The 19546-nt window shown below is 35.5% G+C and overlaps 1 protein-coding gene across 6 annotated transcripts in view; it reads left to right on the plus strand.

The window, feature by feature from the left end:
- Ecpas (Ecm29 proteasome adaptor and scaffold) overlaps nucleotides 1-8007 on the plus strand; it is a 107061-nt gene extending 99054 nt beyond the window's left edge. For 5 of the 6 annotated variants that reach the window (XM_076934898.1, XM_034501920.2, XM_034501918.2 and 2 more), the window contains 4 exons: nucleotides 1486-1591; nucleotides 3387-3475; nucleotides 6218-6289; nucleotides 7715-8007. In XM_076934898.1, the coding sequence (XP_076791013.1) occupies nucleotides 1486-1591; nucleotides 3387-3475; nucleotides 6218-6289; nucleotides 7715-7854 (407 nt within the window). In that variant the 3' untranslated portion in view covers nucleotides 7855-8007. Of the gene's footprint in view, nucleotides 1-1485; nucleotides 1592-3386; nucleotides 3476-6217; nucleotides 6290-7714 lie in introns of those variants that run through there. The other variant, XR_013110658.1, reaches the window with a different exon arrangement.
- Nucleotides 8008-19546: the final 11539 nt, after the last annotated feature.

The raw sequence follows: 19546 nt of genomic DNA on the forward strand, positions 1-19546 counted from the left end.
TAACAACCATGAAGTACTTGATGTAGATAGTTTGACTATAAAAAGAATTTTGTTACTTTTCCTTGTGTTCATTGGTATTCTCTGATAAACTTAACAATCACCTCTCTAAATCCTTCCTCTTGAAATCACCAGCCTTGCCATCATGTCTTCAGTAAGCAAGTAGTAGCTGTTTTATTGAGAAACTCATGACAGAGATTTTCAGAATTACACATATATTTACAAAAGATTAAATAGTAAGCCATGATTATTAGTTCTCGTTGTAGTTACAACTTATTGACTAGGTCATTAAGTTTGAACAGCTGCTATTTAAGTTTGTCTTGTTCTGGGAAGACACTCCATCCCAATTGACAGTCTTTGTATTAATTACTTGTAAACTCAGGTGTAACATTTTCTTTGAGCCCGTCATTCTTTGTTTAACATGCGAAGAATTTTTCCAAAGAAGCTATCAATTTGTGAGTGATATCATAGACTGTAGTAGAAGTTGGATTGTTTGACACCATTATGAAGTAGTTCTTGCTTAATAGCCAGAGAAAGTTAAAATAGGGAATTCCATAAGAAAGATAACATCACATGCAAAGACATAGGAGATATACATTTGTTTACCAGTTACTGAGTAGAGAACCAAACATTTTCTCTAAGAATGTCAGTGTTGCATACTAGCTTCTAACATTTCACAGTATTAGCTGTAATTTCTGGGTTTTGTCTTTTTAAATTAGAGAAACAAATTACAAGCTGTTAATGAAGTAATCCCAGGGTAGAATTTTTACCCCTTCCTCTCATGTTTTATATTTAAACCTTATTACATTTTATAGTAGGTATCCAACTTATGGCCCACTGGCCGAGTGTCACCTGGGTAGTTAGGAGTGTAGCTCAACATGTTGAAGTATCAGAAGTTTGGAAAGCCCTATTCTAAGCATTTAAAATCAACTTCTATATTTTTATTTTTGTTGAGTTTATACTCCTATCAGTATAATATTATTGTATAATGATGGTGACAATTGTGATTAGGACTAGTTTATGATAAAAGACTACTGACTATTGATAAAACCCACAATTGGCAGAATACTTAAGGGTGCTTAAGGGTTCTGGACATTTTGGTTTTATTAAGGGAATTTACAATGGAAGCAGAGTGTAGCTAAGCTGTTGTCCCTGTTCTGTGGAGGACAAAATGTCTTAAGAGCAAATGATTAGAATAGATGTGTCTGTGTGTGTGTGTGTGTGTGTGTGTGTGTGTGTGAGAGAGAGAGAGAGAGAGAGAGAGAGAGAGAGTGTGTGTGTGTGTGTGTGTGTGTGTATGTGTGTGTGTGTGTGTGTATGTGTGTGTGTGAACGGTTTGGGGAAAATTCCATGTCTTTAGTTAAATTGTCCCTCACATGACTCCACTTTTGTCTTTGTTTTAATGCTACTTTCTGTTTTTTGTCCACCCTTTGTTATCTCTTACTCTTCATGTACTTCCTCCTCTGTCTCACTTGTTTGTCTGCCCAGGTTGTTATCGTCAGGAGCTGTGCAAACTGATGTGTGAGCGGCTAAGACTCAGCACGTGGAAAGTGCAGCTAGGTGTCCTCCAGTCAATGAACGCCTTTTTCCAGGGGTAATGTGCTTCATGATTCAGGTTTTTATTTTATCTCCCTATTGAATAGATTTCTTAACCTTTACACATTCCTTTTTTTTTTTTTAATGAAAAAAAAAAAAGATTCTTTTCTCATGCAATATATTCTAAGTATAGTTTATTCTCTCTCTACTCCTCACAGTTTCTCCCCACTCCCCCTCTCCTCTTTTCCACTCCCTTTATGTCTCTTAGTAGAAAAGAATAAGCTTCTAAGAGATAACAACCAAACATGACAAAATAAAATACAATAAGACGGAAAAAACAAACAAACATAGCAACCCAGTAGGAGGAAAAGAGTCCCAAGAGCCATCACAAGAGGCAGAGATCCACTCGTTCTCACAGTCAGGAGTTTCATAAAATTCTAAGCTAATAACTATATGCAATAGACCAGGTGTAGACCCATATAGCCCTGTGCTTACTGCTTCAGTCTCTATGAGCTCTTACGTGTCTTACTTGAAGTTGGTTTAGGGGGCCTTATTCTCCAGGTGTCTTCCTCCCTTCTGGCTCTTAACAATTTTTCTACCTCTTCTTCCTAGGAATTTCCTGAGCTCTGAGGGGAGGGATTTGATGGAGACCTCCCATTTAGACTCTCTTTGCACATAATGTCTGGCTGCAGGTCTCTGGTGGAAGCCTCTCTGATGATGATGACTAGATAAGGCACTGATCTACGAGTATAACAGAATATCATTAGGAATCATACTATTGATACGTTGATACTTTTTATTTTATTTTATTTTTTTTTTAGACAAGTAGTGTTTGGTTTTACACTAGGTCTCTGGACTATGTTGGGTATGGGTTTCTTCTTGTGGAGTAGTCCATAAGTCAGTCAGACACTGGATAGCTACTCCTACAAGTTCTGTGCTACCATTGCCCTAGCATATTTTGCAGGGAGGATAGATTTTTAGATCAAAAGTTTTATGGCTATGTTGTTGACTTTTCTATTTTGATAGATTGCATTGTACCTTCCCACACCAAAGAGACAAGGGTGAAGACTTCATGTAGGAACCAGCTCATCTTCACCATGTTTAATGAGTTGTGTGGGTGTTATCCTCTGCATTGGGGTCCTGCTTTCAGTTTGCAGAGAGCCACCTTTGTCTTAGCAGCAGTCGGGTTGTTTGGAGATTTCCATGGGATCCCCTTGACCAACAGCTCAATTAAATACAACCCAGCCCTGCTACTGAGATCCTCGCCTGGCTATAGGAGATGGATGGCCAGTTGAGACTCAGTATTCCCCATTACTAGGAGTCCTCATTAGAATCACTTTCATAGAGTCTAGGAAGTTTCCACTGCACTAGATTTCCACATTACCATAAGAATATCCCCCAATTCCAGTCGTCTTCCCATACTTTCCCTCCACTCTATCTTCCTCACACCTTGCCTTTCCCTGCCCACTCCCATCATTCTCCTCCAATTTGTGTATAAAACCTATTTTCCCCTCCCAGAGATCTGGGTCTATGGATTGTAGCTTGGTTATCATTTACTTAATGGTTAATATTCACTTCTAAGTGAGTATATACAAAATTTATTTTTCTGGGTCTGGGTTACCTCATTCAGAATGATTTTTCTAGTTCCATCCATTTGCCTTCAAATTTCATGATATCATTTTTTTAAACAGCTGAGTAATACTCCATTATGTAAATTTATACATTCTTGTAATCAATTTAGATATTACTAGTATCTGAAGTAACATGATAAGCTGATATGTACAGATCAAAGTTATACCAGGATGGTTTTAAGTTGCTAAGAGTTTCATTATATATCACTTTTATACTTACAGGTTAATGCTTCTGGAAGAAGAACATGCAGATCCTGAAGCCCTGGCTGAGATTCTTCTTGAAACTTGTAAATCAATTACTTATTCTTTAGGTGAGTAAGTAAACCAGAACTTGAGTGATTTGTTGTTGTTGTTATTCCTGCTGCTGTTTATTTTGTTTTTGGTGCTGATGATCAGGCACAGTCCTTCATGCAGGGCACTCTTCCACTGAGCTTCATCCTCACCCCTTTTTCATTCTGAGTTATGTCTCTCTTGCTACCTAGGCTGAGATTGAATTTATGGCTCCAGTCATCCAGGTAGCTAGGATTATAGCTTGTGTCACCACACTTTGCTTAAGTAACCCTGATTTTAAAACTAAGGAGCTGAGTCTCAGGATCTAGACTTCTGGAACAACTACTGACTGTTCTGTTTATGTGCCATATGTCCCCCAACAAAGGTATTTTATCTAGAATTACAGTAGAACTTTAGATTGTACCTTTACGTCAGTATTAAACACTTATTTAGAAATAGTTTCTAGTTTATAAAACAGTTAGGTAGTACCTGCATATACTTTGTTTTTCCTGAGACATTTAAAAGTGTGTTGCTTACAACTTGTCCTTTATTACTGAATTTTTCAGTGTATATTACTTTTTATAACATCATTATGGTATCAAATTTATATAATTTTGCATGGATACAGTGTTCTTTTATCATTTTTTTCCCTCATTCATACTTTAATTTCTTCCATAGTTTTCGTAGGATCTTGTATTCCCTGTTACTCCCCATTAAGAAACTACAGACAAGGATCACATATAAAATATAGTTGCCGTATCCTATAGATCCTTTAGTTTCTTCATCTGGTACACTCTTTCAGCTTCTCTTTCTCTTATATTGCACTTGTGATTTTGCAGGATAAAGTCCTCTCTCCTTTTTGGAAAAAAATAATCTAGTTCTCATGTGCTGTTTGTCCGACATTTTCTCAGGCTTGGATTTAGCTTATGAATTCTGATATTAATGATAACAATTTCCCTCACATCAAGAGGCATCCATGTCCACAGCTTTCCTGATTTTCAAAGTTAGTTTTGTTTACCTAATCAAGGTACTATGGTTTTTCTCTATGGTGTCGTTCTTATTATTTCTTATGTCTAATGGGCAGTGCTTGAAAACATGCTATTGCATGTAGCTTTGCTGCCCCTCCTTAACTCCAGGAACGGGCTGCATTACCAGCTCCCACCCAGATTCCCCTGAATCCATGAGTAGAAAACACAAACATACATGGTTGTTCAATTTTAACTTACCCTTTTGGCCCAATTGCTGGGCGGTACTTATTTCCCACTGGGAAAAGCGAGCCCTTAACAGTACTCTTAGTTCCTCAGCTCTCCACCTGCCCTCAACTTTAGTTGCTCAGTTACATCTAATCCCAGCTAAACATCCCCAACCGCCTGCTTGTAGGAGCGGCCTGTGGCCACATTGTCCGAGGTCTCGCATGGTGGGTTGGTCACCATTTCTTTCTCAGAAACATGGCAACTTCTCTCTCTCTCTCTCTCTCTTCTCATTGCATCTACCCCTTTGCCTGGAGGGTGGGGCGCGGAAGTCCCGCCTCTTCTTCCCACCCAACAATTTGCCCATGGCTTCTTTACTGACAGATCAAGAACCAACTGGGGAACAGGACCTTAGCATCAGAACCACCCCTACCATATGCTTTAAGATTATTCAAATAATCTCTTCTTCAAAAGCACATCTATTAAACAGTCCATAAAAATATTCTATAAGGCCATGTAAATGTATTTCTCTTCCAAGGGTTTTGCTTTAGATTTTTACATGCCTCGATGATTCTTCTCTGAGCCAATTGCTTTTCTATGATGAATTTTGCATCTTTTGCCCTTTCTCCACATTAACCATTTAGTAGCTGGCATTTTATTTTGAACAAGATTCTTTTCTTTTTTTTCTTTATTTATACATCATTAACTGGTATTAATTCATACCTCCTAACCTCTCAATGCTTTATAATTGATTATTTTTAGGATTTATTTTTAATTATGTGTATGTACAAATGAGTACTAATGTCCACAGAGGCCAGAGGTGTTAGGTCCTCCTAGAACTGAAGTTACATGCAGTTGTGAGCTGCCAGTGTGAGTGCTGAGACTTGAACTCTTGGTGTCTGCAAGAGGATTATATGCTGACCCATGTCTCTAGCCTCTGATTATCATTATTAATTAGTTTGTTGTTTAGGTGTCATAACTATGGTTAATGTCCTAGCTGTGCATCAGCATGTTTTTAAGCTGACTCCCCTGCCCTTTGGATGGATCACTATCAGTTTTTCCAGTACTGCTTCCCTGCCCTGGACCTGGATGCATATTAATTTCTGTTGATTGAAAAATTCGATGCCTTTTGTAAAATAGTGTGTACCAACAAAACTTGTTTTATTTGTAATTTTTGGAAATAGCTTGCTTTTGTGGATATAGAATAGAAAGCTAAAAATATTGTCCTTTTAGGTTCCAACGTGTCCCTAGATGAAATTCTTCAGTAAAATGAGGAGGATCATGCAGATCAAAGACTTGTCATAGGTGTGACATGATGATGATTGTGTATTTGGGATAATACTTTTGAATCTCTCACATCTAAGATGGGTCTTTTAAATATTACCATTTAGGATTAATGGCTGGCTATATACAGTGCCTCAAAATAATGTATGAGGACATAAGCATAATTTAAGTATTTGATAATAGTTATTGAATAGAAGTTTACTTCAAAAATGAATCCATAAGAATTTAAACTTTTTATCTTTATATTAATTTTATCTTTGAAATTCTATTTTTAAAACATACTCTTGAATTGCATATTTTTCTTCTTAGAAAATAAAACCTACTCATCTGTGAGAACAGAAGCTTTATCTGTGATAGAATTACTGCTTAAAAAACTTGAAGGTGAGTTCTTCATAAATTTGATTAGAACACCATAAATCCAAGAAATATCCTGTGAAACACTTCAGAAATTTTTTTATCTCTGTTTTTGCATATATAGTATAAAATACATTTTAATGTATCTGCACATACAAGTAGACTATAGAGAACTAAAATCATTAAATTTTAAAGATTTCAATTTTTTCTTTATGTTTATATATTTCTAATGAATTATTAAGCTATATTATCACAAAGTAATAAAGTTTGTTTCTGTCATGAACTCTGACATACTTTTGGTTAATCATAAGAAGTGGTTGGCAGTGATAGTAGACTTGTTTGCATGTACATAATAGGACACAGCAAGAAGAGAGTCAGGTTATTTTATCAGAGACCCACTTGAGTTACCATATTTGACAACAGCTTGTTTTTAGTCCTATTCTTTTCTTTCTCCTTTTTCTTCTTTAAGAAACCTTGTAAATTTTGTGTTGTGTCGATGGTAGAAGGAAAACTGCTTTCTTTTTTTTCTTCCCAGTGTTATGTAACTGCCACTGGTTTTGAAAAGAGACCCATTGCCCCTTATGCCTTTACTTCCTTCTCTTTTTCCTATTCCTAGTCCATGAGTTAATAGTGAAGAAGATGAAACAGTTTTCATCACAACCTTGTGAATTTGGTGTTTGTACTTTTCCCTCTTATTTGCTTATCGGCCAGCACCTATCATAGGTTTTTACAAAATGGGTCCTTTAGACTCAGGAGTACTAGATATCATATGATCGATTTTTTTGTTATTGTTGTTAAAATAAAAAAACATAGGCACTTAGCCATATGGTTGAAGTCTCAGTTTTCCAGGTAAATATTAATATTTCTAGATGACAAAAGTGAGGTTAAACAACTTTCTTGAAGCTGGACATGGTGGTACAGGCCTGTAATCCCAGCCTTGAGAGGTAGTGATAAAAAGATTAGGAGTTCAAGGCCAGCTACCACTGTATTACTTGCTTGAAGTCACATCACTAGAAAATAACAGAGCATTATAAATAGAGTTAAAATTCCCTGTGCTTTCTTGTTTTTAAAAATTTCTAGTAAGAAAGGAGTAATAAAGTGTTAAACTATACAATTATAAGACCTTTTAAGGTACTTTTTCATGTCTCTTACTAAATAGCATTCTTTTGTGGCTGAAGTGACTGTCTTGCCCCTGTGCTTTGATACTTCATTCTTCCTTCTGTGTTGTAGTGTAATTCATCTCCTCATGTCTTACTCATACTAGGGAAAGGGTGGAACTCCCCAACCTGCTTTCAGACTGTTGTCAGGAATTGGGTTTGAGACACCTGACCAACCTGTGATTGTATATACTGTTCTTAATTATAGAGTTGCTGTATGGTTGCTGGGGAGTAAGATATGTGGGAAAAGATTTTTTTTAATTCTATAATGATTTTCTGTTTTCTTTCTTTTCAGAAGCTAAACAGTGGGAAAGTTTGACAGCAGAATGCAGAGGACTTTTGATTGAGTCTTTAGCTACTATGGAGACAGACAACAGACCAGAGCTGCAGGAGAAAGCCTCAGTATTGAAGAAAACACTTGAAAGTCTGGAATGAATGAGAAGGAGAAGAAATAAACAAGTGCCATGTTCTTTGGGGATTGGAAATGGTGGTGTTTTTTAAAAACCAAGTTGGGAAAAGTAAAGGTTACTCTGTAGCATGCATCATTCCGTGGCTGAAATAAATAAATAAAAAAAAAAAAGCCTTAAATTTTGTTCCTTATTAGCTTTATTTTACTTGTCTTTAAAGTATGTGGGTTAAGTGAGCTGTTGACTTGGGTTTTTGAAAGGTAATTGTAAATATGTCTGGCAACCATCATTGCTAAAAGAACTGAAACTGTTATAAATGAGATACAGGGCAAGCAAGATTAAAATCTTGGCACTACATCCATGCTAAACTCATTGTTGAAAGGAATCCTGTGAATCACTCAATTTGTAACCTTACTTTTTGCACTCCCTGAGAAATAGGATTGGGGATGACAAAACTTCTTTTCTGAGGCCAGGAGCCAAGGCCACAGGCCCAAAGTTTAATAGTCTGTCTTGGATATTTTCTCAACCTGTTTCCAAACCAGTGTTTATTCTGCCCCATCCTAGAAATTCCCAAAGTGAGGTACATTTAGGGTGTCACATAACAGTTCCTATACTAGAGCTAAACTGACTCTTGCTATTCACTTCCTGTGCATAGGTGGTCAATTTTTAGGAAATGGTTGTTCAGCATGTTTATAGGTCGAGAATAATTTGAGTTCCATAAAATTCTGATTGATGTCCTTTTACTGGAAGATGAAAGTAGATTGGAACAAGATTAGATCTAGCAAGTCTGTTTGTATTTGTGATCATGTATTTTTCCAAAATCTAAAACAGCAGTAAAAATTAGATTGCCTTGATTTAGACCACTTAAAAATCTCAAAACGGTAACAATAACTTAACATTTTCTATTCCTGTCATACATACAGTATGACTTGGAAGGATAGATGGAAAGCCTTTTAGTTAACTGAGAATTTTTGTTTTTTAAGTGCCCTCTCTCAAATTAGCATGATACCACTTTAATTAAACTGTTGTAGCCAGGGTCTTTCTCCTGCTTTCTGCTATTCCTGTACCCGCTGAAGGGTGCAGGGTTGGTTTAACTTTAAGTGTTTATGGTAAGCTAAAAACTCTAGCTTGTCGTTTTGGAGCACAAGATTGATTTATATATTCAGTATGATCTCCTTGATGACATCAATACCTGGAATCTTCATGTTCAATATTTTTGGTCGAAACTCCATGTTTAGTTTGGTAGTCTCCAGACCAGTGTATTTCAGAAATTTTTAACTGTGAGTCACAATAAAAATAACTTAACATCTAATTCAGAATGTGTGAGTGTGTCTGTGTGTGTGTGTGTGTGTGTGTGTGTTGGTGTATGTATGTGTGAATGTAAAACCTTTAACTGAAATGTTTCATCAAGAAATACTTAGTTGCTAAGTTTGATACACTTTCATCTCTGTCTTACTGTTGTAAATGTTCTTCAGACTCACTAAATTCATTTCCTGATTCACAAACTAGGTTGCTAAGTTTGAACAATACTGCCACTGATAATACCTAAACTTCTACTGTGTTTGAGCCTGTTTCTGATTGAAAAAGGCTTTCTAACTAAAATGTGCATTGTTCACTCAGTATCATCTTTGCTGATACTGGACTGTAGTAGTGAGTTTGTAGAACATCGTGAATTTTAAAGAATCTGTTATAGAATTGCATTTAAGAATGGCTTTTGCTTTAGAGAAAAACAAATGGCTTCAAATGTTCTTTAGAAAGTTACGGCCTCTCAGGATATGATTTTTTTTTTTTTTTTTTGGATCAGCATTGAATACACTAAGGACCTACCTGACTTTCATTTGTAGTGTCCAGGTTGTTTCCTTGGCAAGAATGCAATGCAGGTCAGGTATCTTATTGAAGATGAGAGGGTAAGGGCAAGAATAATGTACTTGGTCTGTAGCAAATGTTGAAACCTCATCAAATCTTAGGCTTTTTAAGTTTTTTGTTATTTAACATTGGGGATTTCCCTTGGTGCTGAGATGGTGCTAAGACACCTGAACCTTAGTGCTATTGCATTACATTTTTTTTTTTTTTTTTACTTTCCTGGTCACATTTCTAATAACATACTCAATGTCTTCATGTTTGCCAGCCAAATCATTTTCACAGCTAGTAATGCCATGTTACTGTTTCAAACATAGTTTGTACTTGGTATACATATATATGTTTATTTTAAAAGGTTAATAATCAGGACTCTGTAATTGTGGAATGCTGGTACTGGTGAACACGTGGTAAAAGCACTTGTACATGCATATATCATCAGTCTTTATTTGCCAAAGCTATCTTGAATGACTTGATTTTTCTCTAAATACTCATTTCTTTTTGCCACACAGATAATTAGTTTGGAGGACTTGTTCCTTATTCCTGCCATTAGTTCAGTAACTATATCTTTATTGAGACATGAAAAGATTTCTGGATTGTAGCAGTTGGGTTAAACATGAAAATGGTCTAGTTTTGCTGGTCAAGAGTAGCTGTTTCATTGAGTGTTTGTGGCCTTCTTATAGTTCTTAGGGGATTTTGTCTATATCACAGTCCACTTAAATAAGAGGGCTGCCAAATCTCCATTGCTTTGTCCTTCCTTTTTTTTTTTTTTTTTTTTTTTTTTTTTTTTTTTTTTTTTTTAAACTCACATATTTACAGTAAGAAAAAGAATAAAGATGTGACCTCACTGGTTGGTGCCCTGTCAGCATTTGTGCTGTGTGAGCACTGCCTGCCCTTGTGGAACATTTCTACCTGCTGTTGTCACAGTATATTCATGCTGCTTGTTAAGTTCAGGGAGTTATTTTGACATTGGCACTTACTTAACTGTGCAATCTGTCATTAAATGGATGTATATGTAACAGATTTTTGTATTTTATATGCAACTTCATAGATCCTCTGCAATATGTACTTAGCTACCTAAGCATGAAATAGACTTATTTGAAAGAAAACCTCACTTACTCCCCAAAGATATTAAATGGTAAATAAAAGCTGCATGACCTGGTGTTTTGAAGTAGTGCTTTTAGTTTTTACTGTTTTGTAGGAAAGTAATCTGACTGCTAACACATTGATTCAGGAAGGAAAGAAGCCTTACTGCCTGGCATATTCTCAGCTATGTCTAATTAATAACAATTCCTGGCTTAAGTGTCTGGGAGTTCCAAGTCGTCATGAACTGTTGCTGTCACATCTAGGAAGAAAATTATCTCATGATACAATTTTCTGATAAAAGTGACTTTCCATGAGCAAGTGGAAACAACAGGCAGGCAATCACTGTTGACAGTGATACATAGGTACAGGCAAACATGCTTCCAGTGTAGAAGATAGGATTAAAGCATTACGTTGCTTAGTCCCAAGAAAAAGCTTACCAGCCTGAACTGTTCAATGCCTTTAGTAGTCTTGTCATAGTGGTTTCAAATTGATGAGAAAGAATGTTACAAAACATGGAAATAACCAATCTTTCAAATGTTTATACAAATATTCAACAGTTTCTTTAAAATGGTATGTTGAGGGATTTTGGATTGGTGGGGTAGGGTAAGGTGGTTGATTAAATGTTTTCTCTAGATGACTATTAAGAGTCAATAGTAAAGGAGAAAGTAGGTTATTCTCAGGAAAGAACATGACTAATGGTAAAGACAGATGAAAAGCATTGAAAATTTGGAATGTGATGAAGAAAATAAACAGCTTATAACTCTAACCCCGGCTTTCTTGCCTGGGAGGGGACCATGTAGCTACAACCAGAAGGTAAGTCAGGCAGCTCTGTTGATGGCAGATTGACATAGAAGATGCCCATAGTCTTCAAAAGCCTTAAATACAGTGTGACAGTGACTCCTGCACTGCAGGCTAACATTAGAGAAGGAATCTATTTCATTGTTCTGTACATCTCAGGTTGCTTTATAGCCAGGTACCTTTACCTTGAGCGGGAACCTATTTGAGATGGAGCAACCTTGGAGATGTGAGAAAAGGCACCTGCCACAGTATCTTCATGGGAAAAGGCTGTGAGAGGCAGATGTGCAGAGGTTCAGATTTTAAGTTTTGGGGACCATGTGGAAGGTGTGGTTGATCCTGCCTTCTGTGGCTACCTGTTGGTTTCTGCAGTGGTCTTGACAAACATTAGGTGGCCTCAGACATGCCTTCTGTATGTGTGGCTTGCTGTTAATGAGACGGTTGTGGTGGGTTACTAGGATTCCATAGCCTCCCTACCACAGGGTGATTTATATATAGCTAGGGAAGGTAATCCCAGCAGAGAACCATTCAGGAATATTTTGAAAAACTGGGAGATCTAGAGGAAATGAATAAACATTTAGACACATGACCTGCCAAAATTGAACTGTACGGGTAAAAAAAAAAAAAAATGTTAACAATCAGTGACATTGAAAAATAACAGTTTCTCAACAAAGAATGGTTCAGGACTAGATGGATTCACAATTGAATTGTGTCAACGGTCAAAATTATTCCATAAAAATTGAAAAGTATATTTCTTAGCTGATTCTACAAATCTGGTATTCAATATGTAATGAACACAATAAAAACTATAGGCAATTTCTTTAATAAACTATACACAAGATTTTAACTTTTCGATTCTTTGTAAGTTTCACATGATGCACTCCAATCCCACTCATTTCCCTGTCCCTTTGTATCTGCCCTCTGCCTTGATGCAAAAAATCTTGATACAAATCAAATTCAAAAGCATAATTAAGATTATATACCAATATCATATTGGTTTCATCTCAGTAAAGGTGACATGTTGAAGGCAAATCAATAAAATATAGTATACAATAGATTATAAAAATCACATCACTAGATGAAGAAAAAGCCTTTGACAGAAAACATCTCTTCATGATAAAAGCCCCAAAGAAACTAAGAATTCAAGGATCTGTACCTCAACATAGTAAAGATTTTATATATATGAAAGTCATATAGCCAATATTATACAAAATAGGAAATGCTGTAAACATCTCTAAAATCAAGGATGACACAATGTGTCTTCTACTTCAATATAACACTTGCATTTTTGGCCAATTATTTTCAGGCACAAATCACAAAGAAAATACCACACCTGGATGGTGAATTCGACCAAATACCTTAAAAGCTACTTCCTCCCAAAAAATATAAGAGGGAGTACTTCCCAACTCACTTTGAGGCCAATATTAATTACCATGATAAACAAACTGGAGAAAAATGTAAGATGAAAAACGGCAGATTAAAATTTCATTAAAATTACCAGCAAAATGCTAGAAGCCAAGTGAAGCAACATGTAAAAATGATTATTCATTATAACCATATGAAATCCCAGGAATATAAGATTGGCTTAACATAAAGCTAATTAGTATAATGCATCATAATTTTTTTAAAAAGGGGATACACACCTCATGATATGTCCACTAGATGCAGAAAAGGTGTTTGGTAAAATCCAGCACTCCATGAGAAATTTTTACCATTAGGAATAGAAGAAACTTCATAAACATGGTAGCACACTCAGCATGCAGTATAATACCACATCACTGTAGCCATGGGATTGCATGATCCATAGCGATGAAAATCTGTTTCACACTAAGATCAGGAATGGGATTAGGATATTTACTCTTACTGAATTTATGCAACATTGAACTGGCAGTTCTAGCTGGGGTAATTTGTAAAGAAAGTGAAATGAGAAGAAAATAACTTGGAGAAGAAAATGAAAGACAATTTCCAGATGATGATAGTATGTATACCGAACATTCTAAATAATCATCCGAAAGTGTTTTAGAGCTAACAAACCAGTTTGACAAAGCATAGGATACAAGATTGATTTGTAAAAATCAGTTTGTCCCTGTAGAATGTCAATGGGCAATCTAACTGAAACTAAGGAAAATTTTTTTGCAAAAGAATTTTTTTTTTTACTCAAAAGATTAAATCCTTAGGAATGGATGGTGAAACAAATGTAAAAATTACACGCTAGGAATTCAAAACATTGAAAAATCAAAGAATAGAATAGCTAATTAACTGAGAAGATAGTTTATGTTCATAATTAGAAGACTTAATATTGAATAATTCTTCACTTCCAGGTTCAACACAATTGCTCTCAAAATCTCAAATGGATTCTTTGCAGAAAATAGACTAATCCTTGCATTCATATGGACTGTCAGACCCAGAATAAATAAAATGCTTTGAAAAACAACGAAATTGGATTATTCACATGTATTATTTTTTTTTTAAATGTACTGCAGAACCACTGTAGTTCAATGTCTGTGGTATTGGCATAAGGAAGGACTGGCATGTAGATGAAGGAGATAGAATAGTGATCCGTATTTATAGTCTGTTAGTTTTCAACAGAGAAAGTAGCCTTTGTAAAAAAAAAAAAAAATGATAGTGGCACTGGATGTCTACCTGCAAATGTATGGAGTTGGACTTCTTCCTTCCAGACAAAAATCCAAAAATGTGTTAGATGTAAATAATGTAAAAACTAAAACTATGTATGTTGGAGAGATGGCTCAGTGGTTAAGAGAATTCACTGCTCTTCCAAAAGTCCTGAGTTCAATTCCCAGCAACCACATGGCAGCTCATATCTGTCTGATGCCCTCTTTTGGTGTGTAGATGTACATACAGACAAAGTACCCATATACATAAACAAATCTTAGAAAAAAAGACACTAAAATTAAAATTCTTAGAAGAAAATGTAGACACAAATTATTATGATATTGAGTCAGGCAAAAAAAAAAAAAAAAAAAAAAAAAGAAGTATGTCTTAAATACCAGAAACTCAAGCGGCAAACTAAACTAACAAGAACTTTATAAATGAAAACTTTATGTGTTTTTATAGGACACTGTCAAAAAATAAAAAGACAACTCACAGATAGGGAGAAAATATTCTAGAATTACATATCTAGTAAGTAACTTAGAATATAAATTGATGGTGAGATGGATCAATGGGTAAAGTGGTTGTTGAGCAAGTATGGAGATTTGAATTTGGACCCTCAATAAACAGCCAGACACAGCTGCGTGTGTGTTTGTAATCCCAAGCAAACACATCCAAGAAGCAAAGCTGAATGATTTTAGTATCTAATAAAACAGACTTCTAGCCAAAACTAATCAGGAGAGATAGACAAAGACACTACATACTCATTTAAAAAAATCATCAAGAGAATATGACTCTAAACATTTATACATCTAACACACTGATGCCCAATTTCATAAAAGAAACACAATTATATCCAAAATGATACATCAGGCCTAAACAGTGATAATGAGTTTGATACTCCACTCTCACCAATTGACAAGTCATCCAAACAAAAATGAAATAAGAAACTCTGGAGTTAAATAATATAATAAATCATTTGACTCTAACATCTACAGAACATTCCACCTGAAAATAAAGAATTCATTTGCTTCTCAGCAGTTCATAGAACTTTCTCCAAAATTGATCATATATTTGAAAACAAAATAAATCTCAACAAATACAAGAAATTTGAAACAAGATCCTGATTTCTATCTGATCCCCATGAGTTAAAGCTGGATGTCAACAATCAAAACACAAACTCATGGGAGCTGAACAACTTACTACTTAATGAAAATTGGGACAAGACAGAAATGATAATAATAATAATAATAATAATAATAATAATAATAATAATAATCAACTTTTTAGAATTGAATGAAAATGGAAACAGCATATCAAAGTCTATGAAACATAATGGAGGCAGTTCTTACAGAAGAGCTCAAATCACTAAGTGCCTACATAAAAAATCGTGACAGATCTCATATTAACAACTTAATATCTACTAGTCATATATCTAAATTTTACTATGGTTTATAACCAAATCCAAGAGGGTTTTTTTAGTTGATTTCTAATTTTCTGTATAAACTATTATTTCATTGTCAATGGTCATAAAATTCTTACTGCCTTATTTGCCCTCTGATAGGAGAAATGTGACCACTGATCTTTAAGAGAGCATTTCTTTTCTTTTTCTTTTTTCACAAAAATGAACTAAACAGCTTTATTGACATCACAGTGCATTCAAGAATAATTTTGAGAACAGCTGAAAGAGAATGGAATATTTATAGTCTTATTAAGTACTATTTCTTGGGAAAATGTAATACAAAGAAATCCTATTAAGTAACTTGGAGCAGCATTTGGAAAAAGACACCTATTTACACAATTAAAAAAAAATCTGGTTTCACTTACACAGCCACAATGTGCCTCTATAATGAGACAAGCCCTTAAACTCATGGAATTTTTTAAAAACAGCATCGTAGCATTCTTGCTATATTATTCTTCATCGATTACGATAGGAAGGGGTGTTGATCTGGAAAAAAAAAGACAAAATTTTAAAACAAAAATGGATTTATACTTAAAATCTGCAATATAAATAAATACTTTTATACAGGATTTCTAACATTATTTAAAAATATTTAACAAGTACCAAACTGAGTTTATGAGGGAGGAAAGGAGGGAGAGGAGAGAGAGAGAGAGAGAGAGAGAGAGAGAGAGAGAGAGAGAGAGAGAGAGAGAATACTTTCAACTTTGAATAAATAAAAAAATTTAAAAAATCAGACAAAATACTTTTAAAAGTATACTACCTTGATCGGTACTTACACTTGTGTTTGCAGCTTGCCATCTTACCAGATTTTCTTTGAGATTTCTTCATGAAGCTTGACCATCTATGTTTAGGCTTCTTAGCCTTCTTTTCTTTGCTACTTCTGGGAGATTCCTTCTGCTAAAATCAGAATCTGAACGCTTTTTACTATCTTGTTTTTTACTATCTTTGGTAGCATTTTTCTTACTATCCTATCTAGAGTCGTGTCTTATGGCTTTAACTCCTACAGAAAGTTCTCTCACTTTCTCGCTTCCTTTTTAACTGATCATCCTGACTACTGAATTTAAAATCTTTTTCTTCCCTATTCTGTTTTTCTTTTCTTTAATCCTGTTCATGGTCCTTTTCCTTATCTTTCTTTCTCCTGTCTTTATCAATACTTCGACTCCTCTAGGAGAGCATTTCAAGGGAAACAACACCCTTCACAATAGTCAAAAATAATATACAGTATCTCACTGTAACTCTAACCAAACAAGTGAAAGATCTTCAAGTCTCTGAAGAAAGAAATCAAAGAAGTTCTCAGGAGATGAAAAGATCTCTCATGCTCATGGATTGGTAGAATTAACATAGCAAAAATGGCCATCCTACCAAAGGCAATCTACTACAATGAAGTCCCCATCAAAATTTCAACACAATTCTTCATAGACATGGAAAGAGCAATTCTCAACTTCATATGAAAATAAACGAAAAAACCCAGGATAGCCAAATGAATCCTGAACAATAAAAGATCTTCTAGGGTAATCACCATCCCTGACCTCAAGCTTTACTACAGAGCAGTGATGATAAAAACTGCATGGTGATTAGTACAGAGACAGACAGGTTGATCAATGGAACAGAATCAGACACAGAAATAAACCGACATACCTATGGACACTTGATCTTTGACAAAGAAGCCAGAAATATACAATGGAAAAAAAGAAAGCATCTTCAATAAATGGTGCTGGTCTAACTGGAAGTCTATGTAGAAAAAAATGAAAATAGATTCATGTTGCTGCCAGCAGCAACAATTGAACGGGGTTCACCTGTAAGAAAGGCTGAGGAAGGGAAATGGGCAGGAAGAGATGAAGCCAAGACAAAGTTCTCTGATCAAGGCCCAAAGTTTAATAATTTGCTTTCACATATAAAGGGGAAGCCCCACCCCCAGAGTCTCTTCTCAGTTCAGCCCAGGGGCTGGGCAAGGAGATATAGCAGTCTGGAAGGTGTCAAGGCTAGCTCAGCAAGCAGTCCATTTTTTTTTAGCTCAGGTAGCAGGCTCCAAGGCACCAAGGCTGGTAATGCAATGCATCTCCTAGGTCCTACTGTTGCTTGGTCTATTGTGGTGAATGACTTTGCAGGCCTGCTCAGGCCTGGGGGAATGGCACAGTTACCCCCTTAATTTTTTAAGATGGCAGTGCCAATATCTGGATGGGGCACAATTTCATCCCATCTAGGGTCTCCAGTGGCAGGGCGACCGTGCCTGGCTTAGGTTGGCGTTTATATTACTCCTATATTACCCGTCATTGAGGAAATCATGCATAGCATAATGATGTATGACTCTGTCTTAGGTTTATAGGAACTCAAAACACTCTTACCCGTCATTGACTAACCAGACATCATTGGCACACTCTTTGGACCAAGACCACATTCAGACCAAAGGACCTGTGGGCATGCATTAGATGCAGTTCTTCACAGCGATGTATAACTGCCATGATGAATAGCTGAGCTTGCTGAGAGCAATCCTGTGTGAGGGCAACCAATGTGCTTAAGATATAAGGTTCAAAGTTAAAAGCAACATGATTATTCAAGCAATGTAGAAAATAAGGTTGGAAGTGGAAGTGTTTCAGTATCTAATCCAACTGCTAATTAGCAGGGATCAGACACAAAGTCTGGCCACCAGGTGAGTAGCTTTAAGTAATGATAAAAGACACTCTCCAATAAGAGTGGAGATTAATAAATCAGCTGGTTGATAAAGATTTTGAGCCTTCTTCATCATTAGAATCATAACCACTAGGCTCAAGATCTGTGTCCACTTGAGGACCAGTCATTTAGGCAGCCATCAGGCTCCGATTTCTTTTTCTGAAAAATGTAGACTGACCCATGATTCCAAATTAGAAGAGGATTGGGACCACACCAAGTATTGTTAAGGGGTCTCTCCACAAGACCCTGGCAAATGAGTTGGAAGTAACTGGATGCCAGTGGCAATCCACTGCAGAGTGACCTTTAGTATCAGTTTGCAGAAAATTTAAAACAAGACAAAAGCAAGATGTGCTTTTGGTGACCTTGTGGGGTATAATTCCCCCTTTCTGGTTTTTAAAAAAAGCCAATTTTTTAGAATAACTTGTAAAATCAGGGAAGAAGCACCATTAGCTGTTTTTCCCATATTTAGAGAGTTATGAAAATATTATTTTAAAGTTTCATAATCTCTTTCACAATTTCTTGTCCTTGAGGATAATAAGGAAATATCAGTAATATTAAATTGTCAACAAAACATCTCAAATGTTTGACTGTAGCCAAATAACTGTAATAGCCAGTTCCATTATCTATCTTAGTCTGATATGGAACACCAAGCACAGGAAAATAATATAGGCAATAACTAATTATATTTTTAGTTGCTCTCTTGTTAAAGTAGTCGCAACAAAAAGGTCTAAAAGGTGTCAAGTCACATGTACATAAATCAAAAATGAGTAACATCTATTTTCTAAACTTGATTACATATAAGTTTTCAAGGCTTAACACCATTATGAAAAAATTGAAGATATTGAGAACAAGTTTTTGCAATTTAACTTGCACACTTTCTAGAAATGTCAAATTGTTGTCTTAAGCTATTACTCTTTTGATGCTGTAAAGAATAAGATTGTATGGCCAATTATTTTTGAAAGGCCTAGAATATGTCTAGTATATAAATCTGCTCTGGCATTGTCCTGTGGTTCAGGCAATCCAATGAGCTTTTAAATGTCTTATAAAGTTAAGAAACAGTACATGTTTCATAAATCAAGCTGTATTTTTATAAATAAAATTTGAGAATTAGCTATATCTAAAAAAGAAACAATTTTAAGCAATTATAAATCATGAGCCATATACTGGCTATGAGTATATAAATTGAAAGCTTGATTTTTTAGCATTTCAAACAGTGGCTACAACACATAATTTAATTATT

Source organism: Arvicanthis niloticus, chromosome 5 (assembly GCF_011762505.2).
Source record: "Arvicanthis niloticus isolate mArvNil1 chromosome 5, mArvNil1.pat.X, whole genome shotgun sequence".
Lineage (NCBI taxonomy): Eukaryota > Metazoa > Chordata > Mammalia > Rodentia > Muridae > Arvicanthis > Arvicanthis niloticus.